At 50.3% G+C, this 19,031-nt stretch overlaps 2 protein-coding genes across 2 annotated transcripts; one reads left to right on the forward strand and one right to left on the reverse strand.

Annotated features, from left to right (window-relative positions):
- Positions 1-7,251, forward strand: LOC128828889 (la-related protein 6-like). The gene is made up of 4 exons (XM_054013918.1): positions 1-82; positions 441-617; positions 2,887-3,097; positions 6,190-7,251. Exons 2-4 carry the CDS (start codon positions 451-453, stop codon positions 7,249-7,251), a joined length of 1,440 nt encoding a protein of 479 aa, XP_053869893.1. The 5' UTR covers positions 1-82; positions 441-450.
- A 5,120-nt stretch (positions 7,252-12,371) lies between these two features.
- PRR22 (proline rich 22) lies at positions 12,372-15,565 on the reverse strand. Its single transcript, XM_054013392.1, has 3 exons — positions 15,439-15,565; positions 15,140-15,202; positions 12,372-13,546 (listed from the first exon to the last, which is right to left on the reverse strand). The coding sequence occupies exons 1-3, from the start codon at positions 15,563-15,565 to the stop codon at positions 12,372-12,374; spliced, it is 1,365 nt and encodes a 454-aa protein (XP_053869367.1).
- Positions 15,566-19,031: the final 3,466 nt, after the last annotated feature.

Consider the following 19,031-nt stretch of genomic DNA (forward strand, 5'->3'; position numbering starts at 1 on the left):
GGAAAGGAAATAACGTAGGGGTCTCCACAATGTAGCAGAAGGAGCTGGTGGGCTCTTAGTGCATCTTCACCTGGTGAAATAGGTAAGAAGCTGGTGTTTGCACCTGCTTTCTCCTGCCCTTAGGCTCAACCCTTTTCTAGAGTCCATCATATGCTTCTTGGGGTGTAGTGTTGATCCCTGCTGGGGGAGGGGTGGGTGATATGTGCCCTGGGCTCCCAATCACATTCTCATTGTAGTGCTGAATTTGTAATGAAAGAAGTGCCGGGGCTCAAGCAATTGTCTTATATTCATAACCCACGTGCCAAGCCCGGAGATACTGGGGCTATGAACTCCCAAGCCCAGAGGTGTTAGGGCTTAGCCCGATTGCTAATTAATGCTCCTTCAATATGAGGCATTTAAGCTGCTTGTGATTGTCCTCTGTATTTCTTCTACCTTGCCAGATGAAGCACCATGTCGTCTCATGGTTCCTTAGTGGCCCTGGGGCTTGGTTCCCAGCCCAGGTGCAGCACCCCCATGCAAGTGCAAACGACTCCCTTTTCTACTCTGCACTTCCTTCCGCACAAGGGCCAGCCTCTCCCCCCACTCAGCCAGGAAGACTTCTTTGAGAACTTTGATGGGTATGTGTCTCTCTATCTACTGTGGGGCTGCCCCTCCCTGATAGCCCTGGAGATAAGGCCTTAGTTATCTCCAGATTCCTAGTAGTGCAGGCAGTGCCCTGCCATATGCTGCATCTCCTAGAGGAACCAGCTCCAGGAGAGAGAAGGGAGTTGAGGGCTCCCTTCAATTCTCTGTCTCTGCTGAGACTGCAAACAGAGGGGGCAGCTGGTGCCCAATGTGAGCTGCTGGGGGTTAGACCAAGACCCCAACACACTTTACATGATCCTCCGCAAAGGCCTTTGATATTATCCGCTTCTGTTGGCTACTGATCTGGACTTGGGCTAGTGCTCTCGCGTTGAAAGTTCCCCTCTAACCTAGCGCCAATAGGCTGGAGTGGGCTAGTTCCCAGCCGGCTTGGCTCTGCAGTGTCCTGCTGCTTGGGTAGCCCTTTACCCCAGGGCACAGCGGGTGTACAATGCTCCCATGCTGAGTTATTACATAGCACTAGCAGCTCAAGACCATTGGGGGGGCCCCTTGGTGCTGGGTACTGTCCAAACGCAAGGTGAGATGGCCTCGGGCCTGACGCGCCCACTGTCTAAATGGATGAGACCGAGGTGCAGAGCGGGTCCTTGCCTGCAATCGCACAGCAGATCAGTGACCGAGCTGGCCAATGGGGAAATGACCCCATTATGACTTTTAACCTATGGCTAAAATCTGTACTCTTCTCACACGGCTTTCTCATGCAAGCAGGGAGCTACCCGCTCAGTGCAGGCTGGGTATCCATGGGACCCGCTTCCCTGCACTACACCTATGTTTGTAACTTGGAAGCTCTCAGCGGAACCAATTCTCTGTGGGCTTCTGGTCCCCCTCTATTGTAGGTATGCTGACCAGATGCATGGACATGGGGGAGAATCCTGGGGGTGGGGAAGGGAGTTAGTATCAAATAGGAGAAACTTCTTCCTAGCCTCTCCCTTAAAGCGCCTCGCCCCAGGGTGTCTCTGCCGGGGAGTTAGGTACAAGCAAAGAAATGTGAGACTGAATCTGGGACAACTCTCCCATTGCTAATTAAGGTTTCAGAGAAGCAGCCATGTTAGTCTGTATCCACAAAAAGAACAGGAGTACTTGTGGCACCTTAGAGACTAACAAATTTATTTGAGCATAAGCTTTCGTGGGCTACAGCCCACTTCTTCCCCAGGGCTCTCTTCCTATGACTACAGCAGAGATTCCGCCCTCTCCCCCCCGCCCATGTTACAGGCTGAGAACTGTAACGTGTGAATGAGATCCAGGCCTTATCTCACTCCCCACTCCTTCAAAGTGACCCAGTTTCAGGACATGGGGGACTGAGGTCATAGAGGGGGAGTTAATCAAGAAACTCGCCCTTCTAGGGATTGTGGGAGGGAGCCTGACTGACGCAACAGCTTGTCCCTCCCAAATGTACCATTCCCTGGGCTTCTCTCCTTAGTCACGTGCTGCCAAAACATTACAATGATGATCTTGCTTGCAGGGTATAATTAGTGGGCAGCAACAGAGTCAGGGTGAGAACAGGTCTTATGGGTAATACACTGAGTATTTGCACCACAGCTAGCAATCAGCATTTTTTTCAAGAGTTAAATGCTCGAATGTCTGGTTAAACAAAAGCTTAACACTGTTTACAATAGCACCAGCGGTTTGCATCCTAATGTTGCAGTCATTCCAGAGACTATTCCGTCCCCTCTTGAAACAAATCCTGGGTATCTCTTGAGTGCCTGTCTAGGGTGTTTGAACAGCCTTCCCCCAGGTGAGCACCTCGACAGCCAATCTGCACAAGCAATAATAATAATTGGACCAGAGCTCTGGTGTCCCAGTTCTGTTCCTTTAGCTGCTGCACCACACTCACTTCCCTAACCTTGTAGCCCAAACAGGTAGGGACATGCGAGTATCTTTCTATGTCCACCCAGTAGTAGCACTTCCAATCCAGAGCTGCGCTACTGGTCTCTAACCCAGCCACCCCCGTCTCCATGGCTGAGTGATGCTGATCCAGTCTGCAATGCTGGTCACTTCCAGGAACGGCAGTGGGGAAAGTGCTGTGTTTACCGGCATTGGAAGCCCCTCTGAGATTTCCTTGTATTCATGATTCCTAAAGGCGTTGCCTCGATTGCAGCCACACCGGGGTACCTGGGTGTTTGTCTGTAAGTGGGTAACCCAGCTAGTGACAGGTGCCCACTGTAAGTGATCCAGGCCTGTGTGCTTGTTTATCCCAGCTGCAAGTGCAGTTAACTTTGGGCGGGATCCCGGCTGTCTTGCTTGTAGGAGCTTCTATGACCTGAATGACATTTTTGGGGCTGACTCGTTCGAGTGCGACTCCCCGGTGCCCGACGCACAGCTGATCCAGAGGATTGTGTCTCAAGTGGAGTTCTACTTGTCTGACGAGAACCTGGCCAAGGATGCCTTCCTCCTCAAGCACGTTCAGAAGAACAAATTGGGCTTCGTCAGCATCAAACTGCTGACCTCTTTCAAGAAGGTGGGTGGTTCCCTCTTGCCCCTCACATCCTGGTGCATGTGACTAGAGCAGTGTTTTTCAAATGTGGCCACTGAGGCAGCATGCAGCCAAGAGGCTTTTCTTGCGGCCACAGCCTTCTCGGCTGTGATTGTCCTCCCCACCCCTTCCAAAGCAGGGCCTCCTCCACCTTCCCTTCTCCCTGTTGCTCCTGGATGCCCCTGTTGCTCCTTGGTGTTGGTTGCTGGGGCCACCATCAGGGGTTGGGCCCTGCCCCCCTCTGGAATCACCGGGGGCACAACGCTGGAGGAGCAGGCAGCCAGGGAGTCCCCCACCTTCCCAGGGGCGGTGAGGTTCAGGCTTTGGGCTTCAGCTCAGGGGTGGCAGGGCAGCAGGCTCTGGCGGTGGGGCTTCGGGCTCCAGCCCCAGGCACTGGCTTTGTGGTGGCAGGCCCCAGGGTCCAGCCCATTGGCTTCGGGCTCCATCCTCTGGCCCCGTCCTCCAGCTGTGGGACTTTGGGCTCTAGTCGCAGGGCTCCAGCCGTCACTGCCTCCCCCAGCTCCCCACCCCCATCTCCCTTGGCCCTCCCCCAGGACTTAATTTGTCCCCAGGCTTGCCGGGGCTGAGTAAGTCTGCTGTGAAAAGTGATATTTGTATGTTTGTTAATATCACTTTTCACAACAGACTGACTAGCTAGCAATGAATAAATTACAATGATTTGGACATTCCTATGTGCATATTTATTTGGTTTTCCTAAAGCTAATTAAGTATATTAAGAAAAAGTGAGAGAGTGGCCACCAGCCAGAGTTGGTGGCCGCACTGAGGCCACCAAAAAATTTGTCCGGAGAACCCCTGGACTAGAAGGAAGCTAGGACTGGATCTCAGTGCTGTAGCCTTTAAGAGGAAGGACCAAGCCAATATCTTGATCACGTGCTAAAGTTTAGCTTGACCTCCTCTGGCCCTTGCAGGGCTCAACTTCGACCTGGGTCATGGCCTGCCCCCTGGCCATTTCAAATGGATACAGCATTCCCCGCCCCTCCTCCTCCTAAACTGCTGTGCAGCCTCACTCTGTTATCAGTTGTGCTTCACCCCAGAGGTGGCTGCATTTCAGAGGTAGATGGCAGTGGGTAGCTTGTAAAGTCTTTTAGGATCTTTCGGGATGAAAAGTGATCGATGTAGATGTTAAGATTTAACTGTTTGTTTGGCACAGATTTTCAAAAATGGGGGGGCCTCAAATTAGGTTCTTAAATTGCGTGACCGGCTCTGGGGAAGAGAAGCAATCTAATTTTCAGAAGTGCTCAGAAAGAAGCAACATTCATTGCCTGCTCCAGGCGGTAGTGGTTGCCCAGCATTGGTAGAAATGGGGTCCTTTACTTGTGAGACTAACCTCAGGTTCCTATTTTGAGAAATCTTGGCCTAAACAGACACATGTCAGCAGCCTTCTGTGGAATTCTGCATACTCAAGTTCTGACTCATGTTTAGCTGTTCTTGGCTTGTGGGTGAATAGTGTGTGTGTGTGTGTGTGTGTGCTCTGACCGTACACAATCAGTCTGCTCGAACGCACACAGGCCTATCCAAACTGCTTCAAAGTGGGTCAAACCATCCTCTGCTGGCCACAGACTGGACACACTTCACTTGAAGCAGGAAAGACCTCGCTTTTTAAGGGTGGAGTGGTACATCCTGCTGGAAAGCGAGTCTTCACCTTAGCCATACCCAGTCAGCTTTCTGTCCATATTCAAACCAAGCAAAGGCACCTAACAGAGGTGAGGGGGAATCTACCAAGGGAAGTGTTGGGTTCTTCATAGTCTTCAAATAAAAAAAAATACTGGAAGAGGAGGTTTAGCCAAACACGTTACTGGGCTCAGTACAGGTGTAGCTGGATGGAAGTTTCTGAGGTGTGTTAGACGAGTCCAACCTCCTGCCTAACGGTCCCTTCCAGCCATACCATCTATGAAACCTCTGCTCCCTTCCTCCCCTTGAAAATAAGTTAGAACCAACATCCCCAAACTCTGCACTGCAGACAGCGGAGCTCTTCTCATTTCTGGCTACTGGTGGGGGGGACCTAGTGCTAGCCTGGACTTCTGTGAAAGCAGCTACGAGCAAAGAGGAGAAGCTTTGTTCCTAGGGGCCCCTGTGCCACAGTAGGGACAGGAGAGGTGAACAGATGGGCTTTAGAACCTGACAGCAGTAGGAGAAGGGAACAAGGAAAGCAGAGGAATGGGGGGGGGGGGCGGGGGGAGGAAGACATAATTGTATTAAAAGACCAGTTATAAAACATCAACACTCGGCATGTCAGCATGTGCTGGTCTTTCCCCAGAAATGTGACCTGATAACTAGTGGGAGGTTAGGGCAATCCTCTCTGGATGAGGCATGCTATGGAAAAGCTATGAGAGCACCAAGATGAATATTTTGTAGCTGGGAAGTGTTCTTTCCTCCCCTTCTCCCCCCAACACCCTGTTTCCATGACTGGTGTCGTTTTAAGATGGAGCTTAATAAACCTTTGGGATTCTATGACAGGATTGCCTGGGGACTGGCCTCCGTGACCCAAGAGGCCCCTTCCGGTAACTCTCTGGGGTCTCATGCCCTGTTCCATAGAGCAGCGTGCGCTTCCAAGGCTCTGTCCGAATAACCAAGGGCCAGGCGCATGGGTACATTCCTCCCCGGCAACATGCTTCAGCTCGGAGCGGGAGGCTCCCCTCCAGCAGGAAGAGGTGGGGAGTCGCTCTCCACAGAGTGTTTGGATCAGGGCAATTTCCGAAGCTCCCACCAGAGCAACATTTTTATTCATCTTTCCCCTGGCGCTTCCCTCCTGGATCTGTTCCATACGCAACTTTCCCACTGCCTCTCTTAGCACAGAGGCACTGGGGGTGAAATCCTGCCCAGGGCTGGGATGGGGATAAAGAAGGTGGGAACACCATTCTGACTGGCTGCGGGGTGTGTGTGTGTGTGTAAGGAACCGAGGGCATGTGGGGAGCTGTGCCCTCTTTCCATAGCCGCACATGGACAGTACCAGAGCTGGTGCAGAGAATTCTGTGCAGGTACATCCCAAGAGTAGGGGGAGTCTTTGAATATCCTCATGGCAGGAGAATATTGTTTCCCTTCTCTCTTGCTGACAGGTGAAATACCTAACTCGAGACTGGAGGCTCACTCTCTACGCCCTGCAGTTCTCGGAGCTGCTGGAGGTGAACGACGAAGGGACTAAAGTGAGAAGGAAAATTCCCATCCCGGAGTCTCTCCTGAGCATCCCGCCAAGCAAACTGCTCCTGGCCTGGAACCTCCTACCCCAGGAACAGGGAGTGTCGCCACCGCTCCAGAAGAGCTTCATTGAGACCATCACTAAAATGTTCAGCCCCTTTGGTGCCATCGCCTCCATCCGCATCCTGAGGCCGGGCAAGAAGCTGCCTTCCGACGTGAAGAAGTATTCCTCCCGCTACCCCGAGCTCCTGACCAAGTGCTGCGCCTTGGTGGAGTATGAAAACCTGGAGAGTGCTAGGAAGGCTTATGAGGAGCTGAGTCATGGCCTGGGCTCCCCCGGCAGGGAGAGCATCAAGGTGGTCCGTCTCTCCGGGAAGGGCTCCAAGAAGAAGAGCGGGGATGACGTGGAAGAGGTGGAGCTGGTGGACCAGCTGGGCAGGAAGCAGCAGGTGTCGGAGACGCTGGCCTATGCCGCGGGAAACTCTTTCTTCTGCAGCTCTTCGGAGTCCGACAGCATGCCGGCTTCCCCTCCCATCCTGATGCAGAAGTATCTCTCCGCTCCAGTGTGGTCCGCCTGCAGCCTGGGCATGAGCTTCAAACCCGGCTTCTTCAGCAGCCCTCACGCCAGCCCTCTTCTCTCCAATAAAAGTCTGGCTCACCCCCACTGCCCTTCGCCCCTGGCTGCTGAGCTGGGCAACGGTGGCTCCTCCAGCCCAGACACGAGTCCCGAGTTCCGAAGATTGTCCGATTCCTGCTGGGACAGCGGGATTGGCTCTGGTAGCTCCTGGGTCCAGCGGCGACGGGTGGCTGCCCATAGTCAGTCTCTGGAAACCAGAGCTCTACCCTGCAGCTCTCTGGCACTAAGAAAGATGCCAGATTCCTTTGGCCTTCGACCTGGAGTGATGCGCCTGCCCCATGGGCCGGATGGCACCAAAGGCTTCTACAACAGCATTGGGAGAGGAAAGCTGGTCCTAAGACACTAGTGTGTCTCGTTGTGGTTCTTCTGTGTGGTTTTTGTTTTTGTTTTTTCTTCTCTCAAGTAAATTAGCCCAGTGACCCTGGAAAGAGGTTATCTGCTAACTACTTAAGCGCAGCCCTGCGGGAAGCTGGAGTCTGAAGTATTAGGAACTTAGGGTTTAAGAGGGATGTTCAACGACTAGTCGGCTTGGGAGGTGAGATGCTGAGGAAGAGGATGTATCAAACAACCACCATTTCTCTCTCGCTGTAGTGGCTGCTTCTGTCCATGTGCTGTCTAGTATCTAGACTTTCTAAGCCGAGCCATGCTGCTGAGATTTTATTGTAGCTAAGGGTTTTATTCCACTAACTCCCACGCTATCCGCTACCAAATAGTTGCATGTGTATCTCAGCCTGCACCTATCGCTAGCAAGACTCAGGGACTTGTTCCTCTTTCTGATCCAGTAATGTAGCCTTCAGTTCTCAGAGCAGTGTCACCTAGGGGTGAGTTTATACCCTTTCAGAACCAGACTTCCAGGATGTGGTATTCTGTAACGGCCCGGCTTGGCAGCGGATGATGTAAATAGGTTGTTTCTAAATAGAGTCTTGTGTGTTGACATGTGAGGTTATGCAGATGGAATGTTAAAATGATCAATAAAGAGAGTTGAAGTATTCCAGGCACCTGCTGTACCATTCGAGCCATTGCTTTCTCCTCGCACATCTTTCCTGGGTTCTCTGCGGGCTGCAAAAGTATCTCCCTCTTTGGAAAACTTTGCTTTCAAAATGAGTTTCCTAGCAAAGAGACGCTCATTTCATCCTGTACCTAGGCTGTTTCACTGCCTCCTGCCAGGGATTAAATTCAAGCCCTCCTACCCCAAAGGAATAGACACTTATCCCCCAGACTCGGAGAATCTTCACTAGTGGTATGGGTTCTAGGACACAATGAGCAGGTCTGCCCTCTCCAGGATGGAATCAGGACACTGTTTCAGCCACTGGCAAGGTAATTTTGGGGTAAGAGAGTCCCTTCCCCACCCATATAGACTTTGTCTCCAAAGCAGTTTGTTTTGTTGATTCAATAAAAAGGTGTCACATTCTCTTCCCTAGAACCCACATGGTTGTAGACACTACTTCTGTGTCCGCTCTGAATACTGATCTTGGTAAAACTTTTAATAGGAGATCTGCAAAGGGGAAAAAATACTGGGGGATCTATGGGGGGTTAGGCTCCTTGCGGGGATAGATAAGTACTTAATAATCTACCTTCCAGGGCTATAGTAAGGTTGAAATCACTAGCTTGTAAAACGATGCAGAATCCTCATTTGCAAAGGGCTTTCCTACAGCCTGGTTAACACTTAAAACGTAACGTGCCTGAGCTAGGTTGCTCAGTGGTATGACAAATTCACACCCCAGAGTACTGTACCCCTGGTGTAGATGTGGCCAGGCCCATAGGAGAATTCTGTCAATCTAGCTCCGACCACCCAAGGAGGTGGATTACCTACCTCAGTGGAAGAACCTCTTCCATGGCAGAAGGAAGCATCTACCCTATGGTGCTACAACAGCATAGGGTAGATAGAACCCTATTTGCACAATAGTGCTTTGTACATAACAATGGGGTTTCCCTAGGGAATTTTAATGTGGGTGCTTAATCTAGGGGCATCCCAGGCTGGGAGCACCAGGGGGGATTGCACCAGGGTGTCTGTGCTGTGAGCCTCCACTACTTAAGCGAAGAGGAAAAGTCCATTAACGCAGTGGTTCTCAGCCTTTCCAGACTACTGTACCCCTTTCAGGAGCCTGGGTCATCTTGTGTACCCCAAGTTTTACCTCCCTTAAAAATGATAACAGGGCCACTGGAACAATGTATAGTGGGGGGTGCTGAGAGTCATTGAACCAAACTATAAACCCTTTATAGGATGGAAACCACTTCAAGCCAGGGGGTGCTGCTGCAACCCCTCGTTCTAGCACCTATGAATGATAGTGTCACCTCCTGACTCAGCGAGGCCCCCCGCTGCTCAAACAGAGTGAGAGACCGTTCTTGCCTTACAGAGTTTACAGTCCAAACGAGACAAATATTAGTAAAATGGATCCTCTGTTGGACCACATACAACTGCACTGAATGAAGGTGTTTACAAACCCACCCTGTGAGTGCAGAAGCCAGGGTGCATGATACATGCAATTGCTATTAAACAAAAAAATTCAATAATTATTTCATCAAAAAACCTGGTAAATAATAAAAAGTTTCATGGGGGGGCAGAACTGTATCAGTTTCAAAGCCTGCAACTTGGAAACAACGTCCCACTTTCAAAATGGTGTGTGAATTAATGTTGTGAGCAGCCCTACCATGAACGTGACGGTAATTGGATTTGATGCATATCATACAACGGTATCTATTTAAGGGACAGTTGTAGCAGAGCTGGAGAGGGGTAAAGAAGCAGAGGCATCTGAAATGCAATTTTGGGAACAGGTTTGAAAACAAGTGATTTTATTGTATTATACCGTTTTTTCTTGCATTATAAAGCACCTCTCCAGGGTCCTAGGTGCTCGTAAAGCAAAGCTGTATAAGGTACATATGGTTATATAAATGATCTTCACATAAACACTTGCCCACTGACCCTGTCTTTTGAAATATAAATCACCCAGTTCACTGAACTTCCACAACTTAATTGGCTCCTCCATCCAACCAATCCTTGTCGCTTAACTCGCCCCTTTGAGGAAAAGCTGGGGCACTAGATAAGTCTTGTGTTTGCTCCGGAGCGCATCCATTCTGGGTTGGAATAAAGGAGGAGTAGTGAGTACCTGTATCTAGGCTCCCTAGATGGAAGATGCCCCCTGCCACCGGCTTAAGCTAGCGGGCTGTTGGCTTCTGGGCCCCCTGCAAATTGCAACGGTGATGGTGTAGCCTGGAGACATTAGGAGTAGGAATGTCCCAAACTGTTCAGGGCTTTACGGATCAAAACTGCCGCTATCAATCAATCCCACCTAGAAACCAATTGGGAGTCTCCGTTGCCTTCTGAGCGGCGATGTAGCAGCGTGTCTGCGTGAAGCAGTACTCTAGGAAGGAACGACCGTCAGGCCTGTGGTCCATCTAGTCCACTATCCTGTCTCCAACAGGGGCTAGTTCCAGATGCTTCAAAGGAAGGTGCCAGTGAACCCCTTGGAAGTGGACTGGTTCCTTTAATCTCAGATGGCCCATGGAAACAGGCTCTCACCAAGTGAAGGACCAGTCTGCCCATGACGAGGATGTAACCTCCACCTGCTCTCTGAGGGCCAGCTTGTGGCCTGCTCTAGGTGAGAGACAGAAAATGGCTGGGTCCTCCCCCCGGTTGTCATGGCAGCCCTGAGATACTGAACTAACCCCCCACGAGTCCTTATTTGCATGGACAGCGAAGTCACCAAGGACAATGATCCTCATTGGCTCCAACACTGCAGCAGAGAGAAGCTGAACCACCCCTGCCAGGCTCTGCAGTGGGGTGATCGATGCACCAGGCCAACACAGCGTTCGCGCATTAAATGCACCATCGGTTGCACCCCAGAACCAGCTAGCAAGAAGCAGGACGCAAGATCAGGCAGAGGCACCTGCTGCCACCTGCAGCCTCTCCCCCAGCCTCCGGGCAGTAGGGTGACCAGATAGCAAGTGTGAAAAATCGGGACAAGGGTGTGTGTGTGTGTGGGGGGCGGTAATTGGCACCTATATAAGAAAAAGTCCCAAATATCGGGACTGTCCCTATAAAAATCGGGACATCTGGTCACCCTAGGCAGTAGCAGCAGCACTACTTCCTCTTCCTCCTCTTCCCTTTGCCTCCATCTTCTCAACTACCTCTGCTGGGCCCAGAGGGGAAGAAGGGATATCCCCTCCCCACGGCACACACCAGGCGCTGCCACCTGGCCCAGCACCAAGGATCTGGGGCCTCGTTGTGTGCCCAGGGCCCATGATGTGACCAGTTACATCCCAACTGTGGGGCACGTGGGTAAAGGGGAGTCACAGAGGAGGAGATCCTAGGGGTGGGCAGAGAGGAGCTGCTGGGAGCTAATTTTTACACCCTGAGTTGTCCCTATCCGGCTCCTCTAAACTTCATTCGAAGGGAGCCCTGTAATAGTTACAGAGTCCAATCATCAGTGGCAGCTCCAGGCACCAGCGCTCCAAGCGCGTGCCTGGGGTGGGCAAGCCGTGGGGGGTGCCCTGCCGGTCCCTGAGAGGGTGGCAGTCAGGCAGCCTTCGGCGGCGTGCCTGCGGGAGGTCCGCCGGTCCCGCGGCTTCGACAGCAATTCGGCGGCGGGTACGCCGAAGCCGCAGGACCGGCGGACCTCCCGCAGGCATGCCGCCGAAGGCAGCCTGCCTGCCGTGCTTGGGGTGGCAAAAAAGCTAGAACCGCCCCTGCCAATCATCATGCACTCTGAGACCATGCCTAGTGCTCCATTTGCTGGATCCACACTCCCACGCTAGCTCGGGTTAGACCCCCACCGCTGGCAATTCACTGCCATGTGTTCCGGGCGGGGCAGGACTGCGGGGTTCCGTGCTTTCATTGAGGGCCTCCTTTTCCACTGCCCAGCACCTTGGATAGTCCAAGGGAGGGTGTCCAATGGGGGTGTCTACTCTGACCATCCTGAGCTGTACTTGACACACCCACTTTGCAAGCTCTTAAGGCACCCACGGCTGGAATAAATCCCCCCCCCCCCTTTGCACTGACTAATGCCGGTTTTTGTTGAAACCGGCTTTCTTCGAAGAAGGCAAACCAATTAATTTCCCCAGGGACTTTCTGCACCTCTGGGAATCAGCCCCCAATGCACCCCCGAAAGGCAGTTATGGTAACAGTCTGAATTAGTCGTGCACAGCTAGATATATATTCTAAGAGCCCTGTAACTCATTGACCAACTGTAATATCTGGGAATGATGAATGACTGATGTTGGACTCAATCTGCAGGGTTTCATCACCCTTGCAGACACCTGGCCCATTTTCATCTCCTTCCCCTCTATTGCAGCATGTGGGACACCCTTAGAACCTTCTCTTAAATGCGGGCACAGAGTGGGTTTCCGGATAGATCGCTTTTAATAGAATAATAGTAGGATGGTTCATTAGGCTCAGTCATTAACTGCAATCACCCAGCCCTGCTCCAGCCCAGTTTTGCTTCCGTACAGCTGCTCCGAATGGGCTAGTCAGACGCCTGTCACCGGGCATTCCTGCCTGTCCGACGTGCTGCTCTCCTGTGCAGAGGCAGGCGTATTTTTGCTGTCTGTCTGCTTTTCTTTCTTTATTGATGCACTGCTGTGCTTCTCTTTTCCTTGGGGCTCTTGCCTGGGGTCCTGGAGCGACCTGCTGTCCTGGGGAGGCTGCAGTACCCGCTCCAAATCCCACTTGGGGTCCTCAGTGAAAGTTTTGAGGTCATAGAAATAATCCATGCTGGCCACTGTATTTAGGATCTCGGGAACGCTATAGTCAAAAGACAGCAACTCATCAGGCAGATTGAGGGACCGTATGTCGCTGGACGAGTCGTCACACGGGAAGCAGCAATCTTTGCTTTCGCTCTCGCTGGACGTTAAGGTGCGACTCAGGTTATCTCTGGAAACCTCCGAGTCCGAGTTAGCTGGAGAGCAATCAAACAGCTTCATTGCATCTTCCAACAAAACCTTCTCAGGCAGATCGAAGGGCTCCTCTGTGTCCAGCCCCTCGCTGTCTTCAGCGACGAGGCTGTCCTGCAGGGGACATGATGCTGCCTCCGCCATCACCTGTGCGTTTGCAACACTGGGACTGGAAAGAGGGTTTTGATCTTCGATGCAAATGTCTGGGATCTGTGTATTCACTAGGAGGTTCTGGCTCATGTGATTTTCTTTGAGTTCTTCCCCTTCCAGCTGGAAACTATCAAACCCTTGAAAGTCTGGGTTGTGGGGACTTGGCCTACCCTTAAGGTGGCAGTAGGTGCTTATCTGGAGGCTTTGCTCATTCTGGCTAAGTCCAGGCAGTGATACGAGGAGCTGCGGCAGTTTGTTGTCATTGTTCTGACCATCTTCCTGTGGCTGAGGCATCTCAAGAAACTGGGAGTCGTGGAGTGGGTCAGGGACCAAATTACCTTGTTCTGTCCCATTGGCGGGGCCCTCCTGATTGAAATAAGGCATGATGTATTGGGAGTTGCTCGGGATCGGGTGGTAAGCTGGGTAGGGGACTGTCTGGACAGGACTCTTGAGGTATCTGTGGGTGTCCAGAAGGTAAGCGTTTGGTGAACTTGATCCACCCGTGAGTTTATAAACCGACGGTTGCACGAAATTGGTCATTGCCCATTCTATGCGATATATCCGGGGATCGAAAAAGCACCCACAGGGTGCCATCTGGAAGCCTGGGCAACGGAGATAAAAACATCATTTGTGGGGACCCCGGAGCCGACGAGTAAATAAATCCTCCGGGAGCGCGTGACTCACCCCCGGCCAAGACCCGCCAAAGGCCAGATCCTCAGCTGGTGTCAATTGGTGGGGTAGTTCCCTTGACTTCAATGGGGTTGAGTTGGTGTACACCAGCTAAGGGTCCGGCACAAAGGATCAAGGCACAAGTCTAGGCTTACGAAGATGACATGAGCATAGCTAGGTTGCCGTATCTGTGCCGGCCCAACCCCGTAGTGTAGACACAGCCTACACTGCTGGAAGGGGTTTTTCCATGGGTGTAGGAACACCCCCACCCTGAATGATGGTAGCGTTCCTCCATCGAAGTAGCTGCATCTCCACTGGGGGTTAGGTCGGCACTGCGACGTTTGTTAGGGATATATTTTTTCACACCTCTGACTGATATAGAATCATAGAAACTCAGGGTGGGAAGGGACCTCAGGAGGTCATCTAGTCCAACCCCCTGCTCAAAGCAGGACCAATCCCCAGACAGATTTTTACCCCAGTTCCCTAAATGGCCCCCTCAAGGATTGAGCTCACAACCTTGGATTTAGCAGGCCAATGCTAAACCACTGAGCTATCCCTCCCCCAAAGCTATTGCAACCTAACTTTTCCAGGTTGACTAAGCCACAGAGTAGCTTGCACTGATTTACCATTCAGATGGTGTGTGTGCGTGTGCAAAATGAGGGGAGCTTACACACCAGGGAGGGAGTATAAGGATGAGCAACCAACAAGAGAGTGGAAGGGAAAGCAGATCTTCTCCCCGGACACCAGGCAGTTGTCTGCCTAGCACCCTTTGTTATCTTTTACAGATGAGATTTGCAAAGGGCATTAGGGGCCTGTCATGGGCTGTCCACACCAGCCCCTGAAGGGGTTAAGGTGGCTAAATGGGCCAATTAACTGCCAAGGCTGCACCTGGAGGAGGAGCCAGAGAGCCAGGAGGACTAATTGAAAGCTGAAGCTCACCTGAGCGGAACAGCCAGGGCTTGTATAAAGTCAGACAGCTGGAGGAAGAATGGGGCTGCAGGGAGGAGGTTTGCAGTCACTCTTCCTGAGACTAGGGAGAGAAGGGAGCTAGGCTTGTAGGGAAGGACATGCCTGGAGGAGGGTGGAGAAAGAGACGGATAGAGGCAACATAGGAAGTAGTCCAGGGAAACTGCAGCAAGGTGTGGGACTGTACAGACCTTAGCGGCTGGGTGTAGGGTCCCCAGGCTGGAACCCAGAGAAGAGGGCAGGCCTGGGCTCCCCTACCAGCCAGTGGGGAAGTGGCACCATTGAGGCAGTGAACTGGAAGACTGCCTGGGACAGAGAGACATTGGTATGCACCCGCAGAAAGGGAGAACCAAGCCAAGAAGAGGGAGCAGTCAAGTCCCAAGAGAAAGTCAGAGTGAGCATCTGCAGGAAGAGGCATCAGATGGGCAGAGCTAATCCTCCTCTATGGCCACAAGGAGGTGCTCCGGTGGTGAGTAGCGCACCCCTGGACAGTGCCCAGGTCTTATGAAAATTCCAGTCTTAATTCTTATGTCTGTAAATCTTATGTGTCCTAAACATACCTGCAGGGGGTCCAGTGAAAACGTCTTTCTCTTGACTTGGGGGATGGTACAGGTTGGATGGTCCTGAAATAGTAACACAGAAAAGTCACACGGCCCCATTTTAAAATGATGCTTTATTTGATGAGTATTTTGGCAGGGTGTAAAATTATTAACTTCAAAAGATTAAAGAAAATTGGAAGAGAACGAAAAGGAGAGAATCCAGCAGTATATTTCCTGAAGAGAATACCCAGGACTGATAAATCTGAGGGGGGAAATTTAAAAGAGGAATAGACAGCAGAACAGAGAATTAGTTCTCTTACCTACTGATGCAGGGTTGTTTGGAAGGACAAATGTTTGGAGTGGCCGGTTTGACTGGCTCTCCGATTGATCTAAGGGTCTGGGACCATAGGCATCATGTTGCTGGTAGAACGGTTTTGGTTGCTGCATAATTGCTGTGTCAGTCTGAAGGACAGTCAGGTTACACGACTGCTCTTTGGATGTATCTAGGAGAATTGGCTCCAGTGTTGCCACGGCTGAGAAGTTCTGTTTTGATGGTTACTCGGGAAAGAATTCCAGGTAACAACTGAGGTTCTAAGTCCCCTAAAAGTGCGGAGATAGTCATTACCTTTGGAGTAACCTACCTGAGTTTTATGGTAGGAATTTTTTATTTTTTTTAAATCCGGCAGTAAAAGTTTGATCCTAGGATTGCCTTGTCTGGGGAGAATGGGTGGTGTTGCCATGAGATGTTTCAACAAGGGTTGGTTAAAGTGTGACCTATAGGACATGGAGCTCTTGCAAGATGAGAACTGGTGCCTCCTCTTTAATGTGGCGCATGCAAAGCGCCATCTCTTGCAGCGCAGCATAAAACGAGTGTGTTGCTTCTTCCTTTAATCCTTCAACACCTCAGCTAGTTCATCAGGTAAATCTCCGCTCCGTCTTCTCTCCCAGACTCATCTGCATGTGCACTCCCACATGCACTCTCTCTAGCTTCTCTCTCAGCTGTGTCTGGCACAAGCTTGCATTTTCCCATGGAAAGTTCCCCAAGCGCACAAGTTCCCAGGAAGTGCAGGACACCAAAGGGGTCGGTGGGTGCTAACGATCCTTCACGCTCGCCGAGAGCTCATCTCCAGGGGTGGGATAGTAACCCATGTAGATCGCCCCTGCCCCTGGGAGGGAGCAGAGGCCAAAATGGGCTTAAGCCGCTTCTGAACGAATGCTCCGTAGCTGCCATCTTAGCTCCTTTGCTTTGCCCAAGGCGAGAGCTTCCTTCCTGGTTGAGGCTACTTGGCGAAGTGGGCAGTGAGATCAGTGGCCCTGACACTGAATACCAGGGGTGTGGTTCTCTGTTCACTTACTCCGCTGCACCCACTGCAGTCCAGGGCGTTGTCCTGGTGTGAGTGGATGGAGAATCGCCCCCCCCCCACACACACACAAGTGCTTAGCGTTGCTCTGCCTGAGGTCCAGCAAGCAGGTGGCTCTGCTGTGTTGAGTTGGGAGCTTCCCCACATCCCAGGCCCTCCGGGAGACCTGGCTCACACCAACATCCCATAGGCCTGTGACATCACAAGGGCTCTGCTTATTCTACAGATGGAACTGAACGACTGCAGAGGGGAAGGGGAGGGGAGGAGCCTTGCAAGGCTTGGAGATGGTGGCCTGACTGGCCAGGGTGAGAGGAGACTTTGGCATAGGAGGAGGATGTAATATTATTACCTTGATGTCTTTAGGGAGTTTTTATGGTGATGTCTCACACACCACACAAGACCTTCCAGCAGCAGTTCCGGCTTCCTGTGTATTTTCCACAGATAATCACTCTTATGAACTCTAAGGAGTCTGGTGGCACCTTAAAGACTAACAGATTTATTTGGGCATAAGCTTTCGTGGGTAAAAAACCTCAAGCTTATGCCCAAATAAATCTGCTAGTCTTTAAGGTGCCATTGGATTCCTTGTTGTTTTTGTGGATACAGACTAACATGGCTACCCCCTGATCATATGAACTCTGCTGCAAATGTTCTTAAATGTCTACTCCTACTTTAGCCAGCTAGTCTTAGATGCATCAGATAGCCTGCCACCACACAGCAGAGAGGTCTGTCCTCTTCGCTGAGGGCAGCTTGGCTTCACTCCCACTACTGCAATGGGAGAGAGCGCGATCACCTTAATTTAGGGCAACTTCTGGTCTCCCTCCACTGAGAGCAATGGCTGATGGCGGCCATTACAAAATAAGGCGAGTTTCTCTAAAGCAGATGTTATGTGCCAGTCTCTGCTTAAGGAGAAACTTTGGTTGCTGAAGAATAACAGCAGAAAAAACAACTGTTCATCCTAAAGAATTAAAAATAAACCACCCAACTACACAATTGCACCAGCTCTACTCAAGATTCACCTCTCTACTAACTTTTGTGCAGATAGAAAATGCCCAGGGAAATGACCAGGGACAAAAAGCTCTGACAAAGTGCAACTTTAAAAAAAAATTAATATTAAAATTACCTGACTAATTAATGGATGAACTCAGAAAATCCACTCAGTACTTACAAAGTAAGTGGTGTAATTTTGGGGAACATACCCTGTACTCTTCATTCTCTGCAAAGAAAACACATCCCTACTCTAAGTGGAAAGTGGTTTTAGATACATTGGACAAGTCTGATACGGTTGGTAGGCTGGGAGGGGGAATGAGAGCCCGATGATTAGGGATGATGTGTACTGTTCAGTGTGCTTTGATAAAGGGGGCAGTGCATGGCAGTGCTATATTCAGAGAATAATGGTTGGAGTTTCATTTCTCTGGCACCCAATGTGGGCAAGTCCAAGGACATCTCCGATCCTGATAAGAGGTTTGAAAAATCAAAGCCTCTACCTGGAGAGTGATATTAGCTAAAAACAAAGGCGTGAAATGGGGGAGGTGAGCGTCCGTCAGATCTGCCCAGCCTTCCCTAGCAAGAAGAGCTCTAGCAAAATCAGGGATTCAACACTTAAGGGATAGAAATAAAAAAAACACATTCTCACAAGTAATATTTTTCCCCAAGGTTTGCAGACCACATAAATGTATCCATCAGCTACATCTGGTCACCTCACATAAATTCATCTTGCTAACCGACTTAAACACTGCAAGGGATTTTGCAAATTCGGGTGTTAAGGATAGATTTACAGCTCCTATTTGCCTTCTTTACAAATGTTTTTAAATATGTAAGAGGGATATTAAAATAATTCCTTGAATACACATTGGCTTTATAGTTCAGGCAGCTGGTATTAATTGTTATTGTCATACGTGGTTCTTATTGTTCTTTTTTATTGAGATCTCAAAGTGTTTTATAAAGGAGGATCAGAATCATTATCCCATTTTACAGATGGAGAAACTGAGGCCCAGAGATGGGGAAGTGCTACAAATGGATCTTTTTTGCATTTCATTATTCATTCTAAATTTGTGGTTTTTCATGATTTTGTGTGTGTGAAATTTCCAAACAAAAATGAAACCTTTGAGTGACCTCAATTTCACTGCAAAAAAGAAATGAACAAAAAGTGAAATTAGTGATTTCACCTGTTTGTTTCCAAATCAACTATTTCTGCAAATTTCCCCCCTCAGAACAAAAGATCAGGGGACGTGGAATCAGATGAAATGAGACTGTGGACAATTTTGCAAAATAATTAGTTAAAATCCTATCTGCAGTTTCACCCTACTCTGAAAATAACACTATATTTACAACACATTGGACTACCAATATTATCCTCTCCCATGGAGATTACTGTTCGGGAGATGTCAGCCATGGCTCTGTAGTTACAGCTGAGTTGAATTTTGCATTTAAAGCAGAGATTCGTGTTCTTTGTATGAAAAACACCCTGTATCCTCAAGAAAGTTGCAGCACTTACTCCGAGTACCAAAAAGAACAAGGAGTCCTTGTGGCACCTTAGAGACTAACAAATGTAT

The sequence above is a fragment of the Malaclemys terrapin genome, chromosome 24 (assembly GCF_027887155.1).
Source record: "Malaclemys terrapin pileata isolate rMalTer1 chromosome 24, rMalTer1.hap1, whole genome shotgun sequence".
Taxonomy (NCBI): Eukaryota; Metazoa; Chordata; order Testudines; family Emydidae; genus Malaclemys; species Malaclemys terrapin.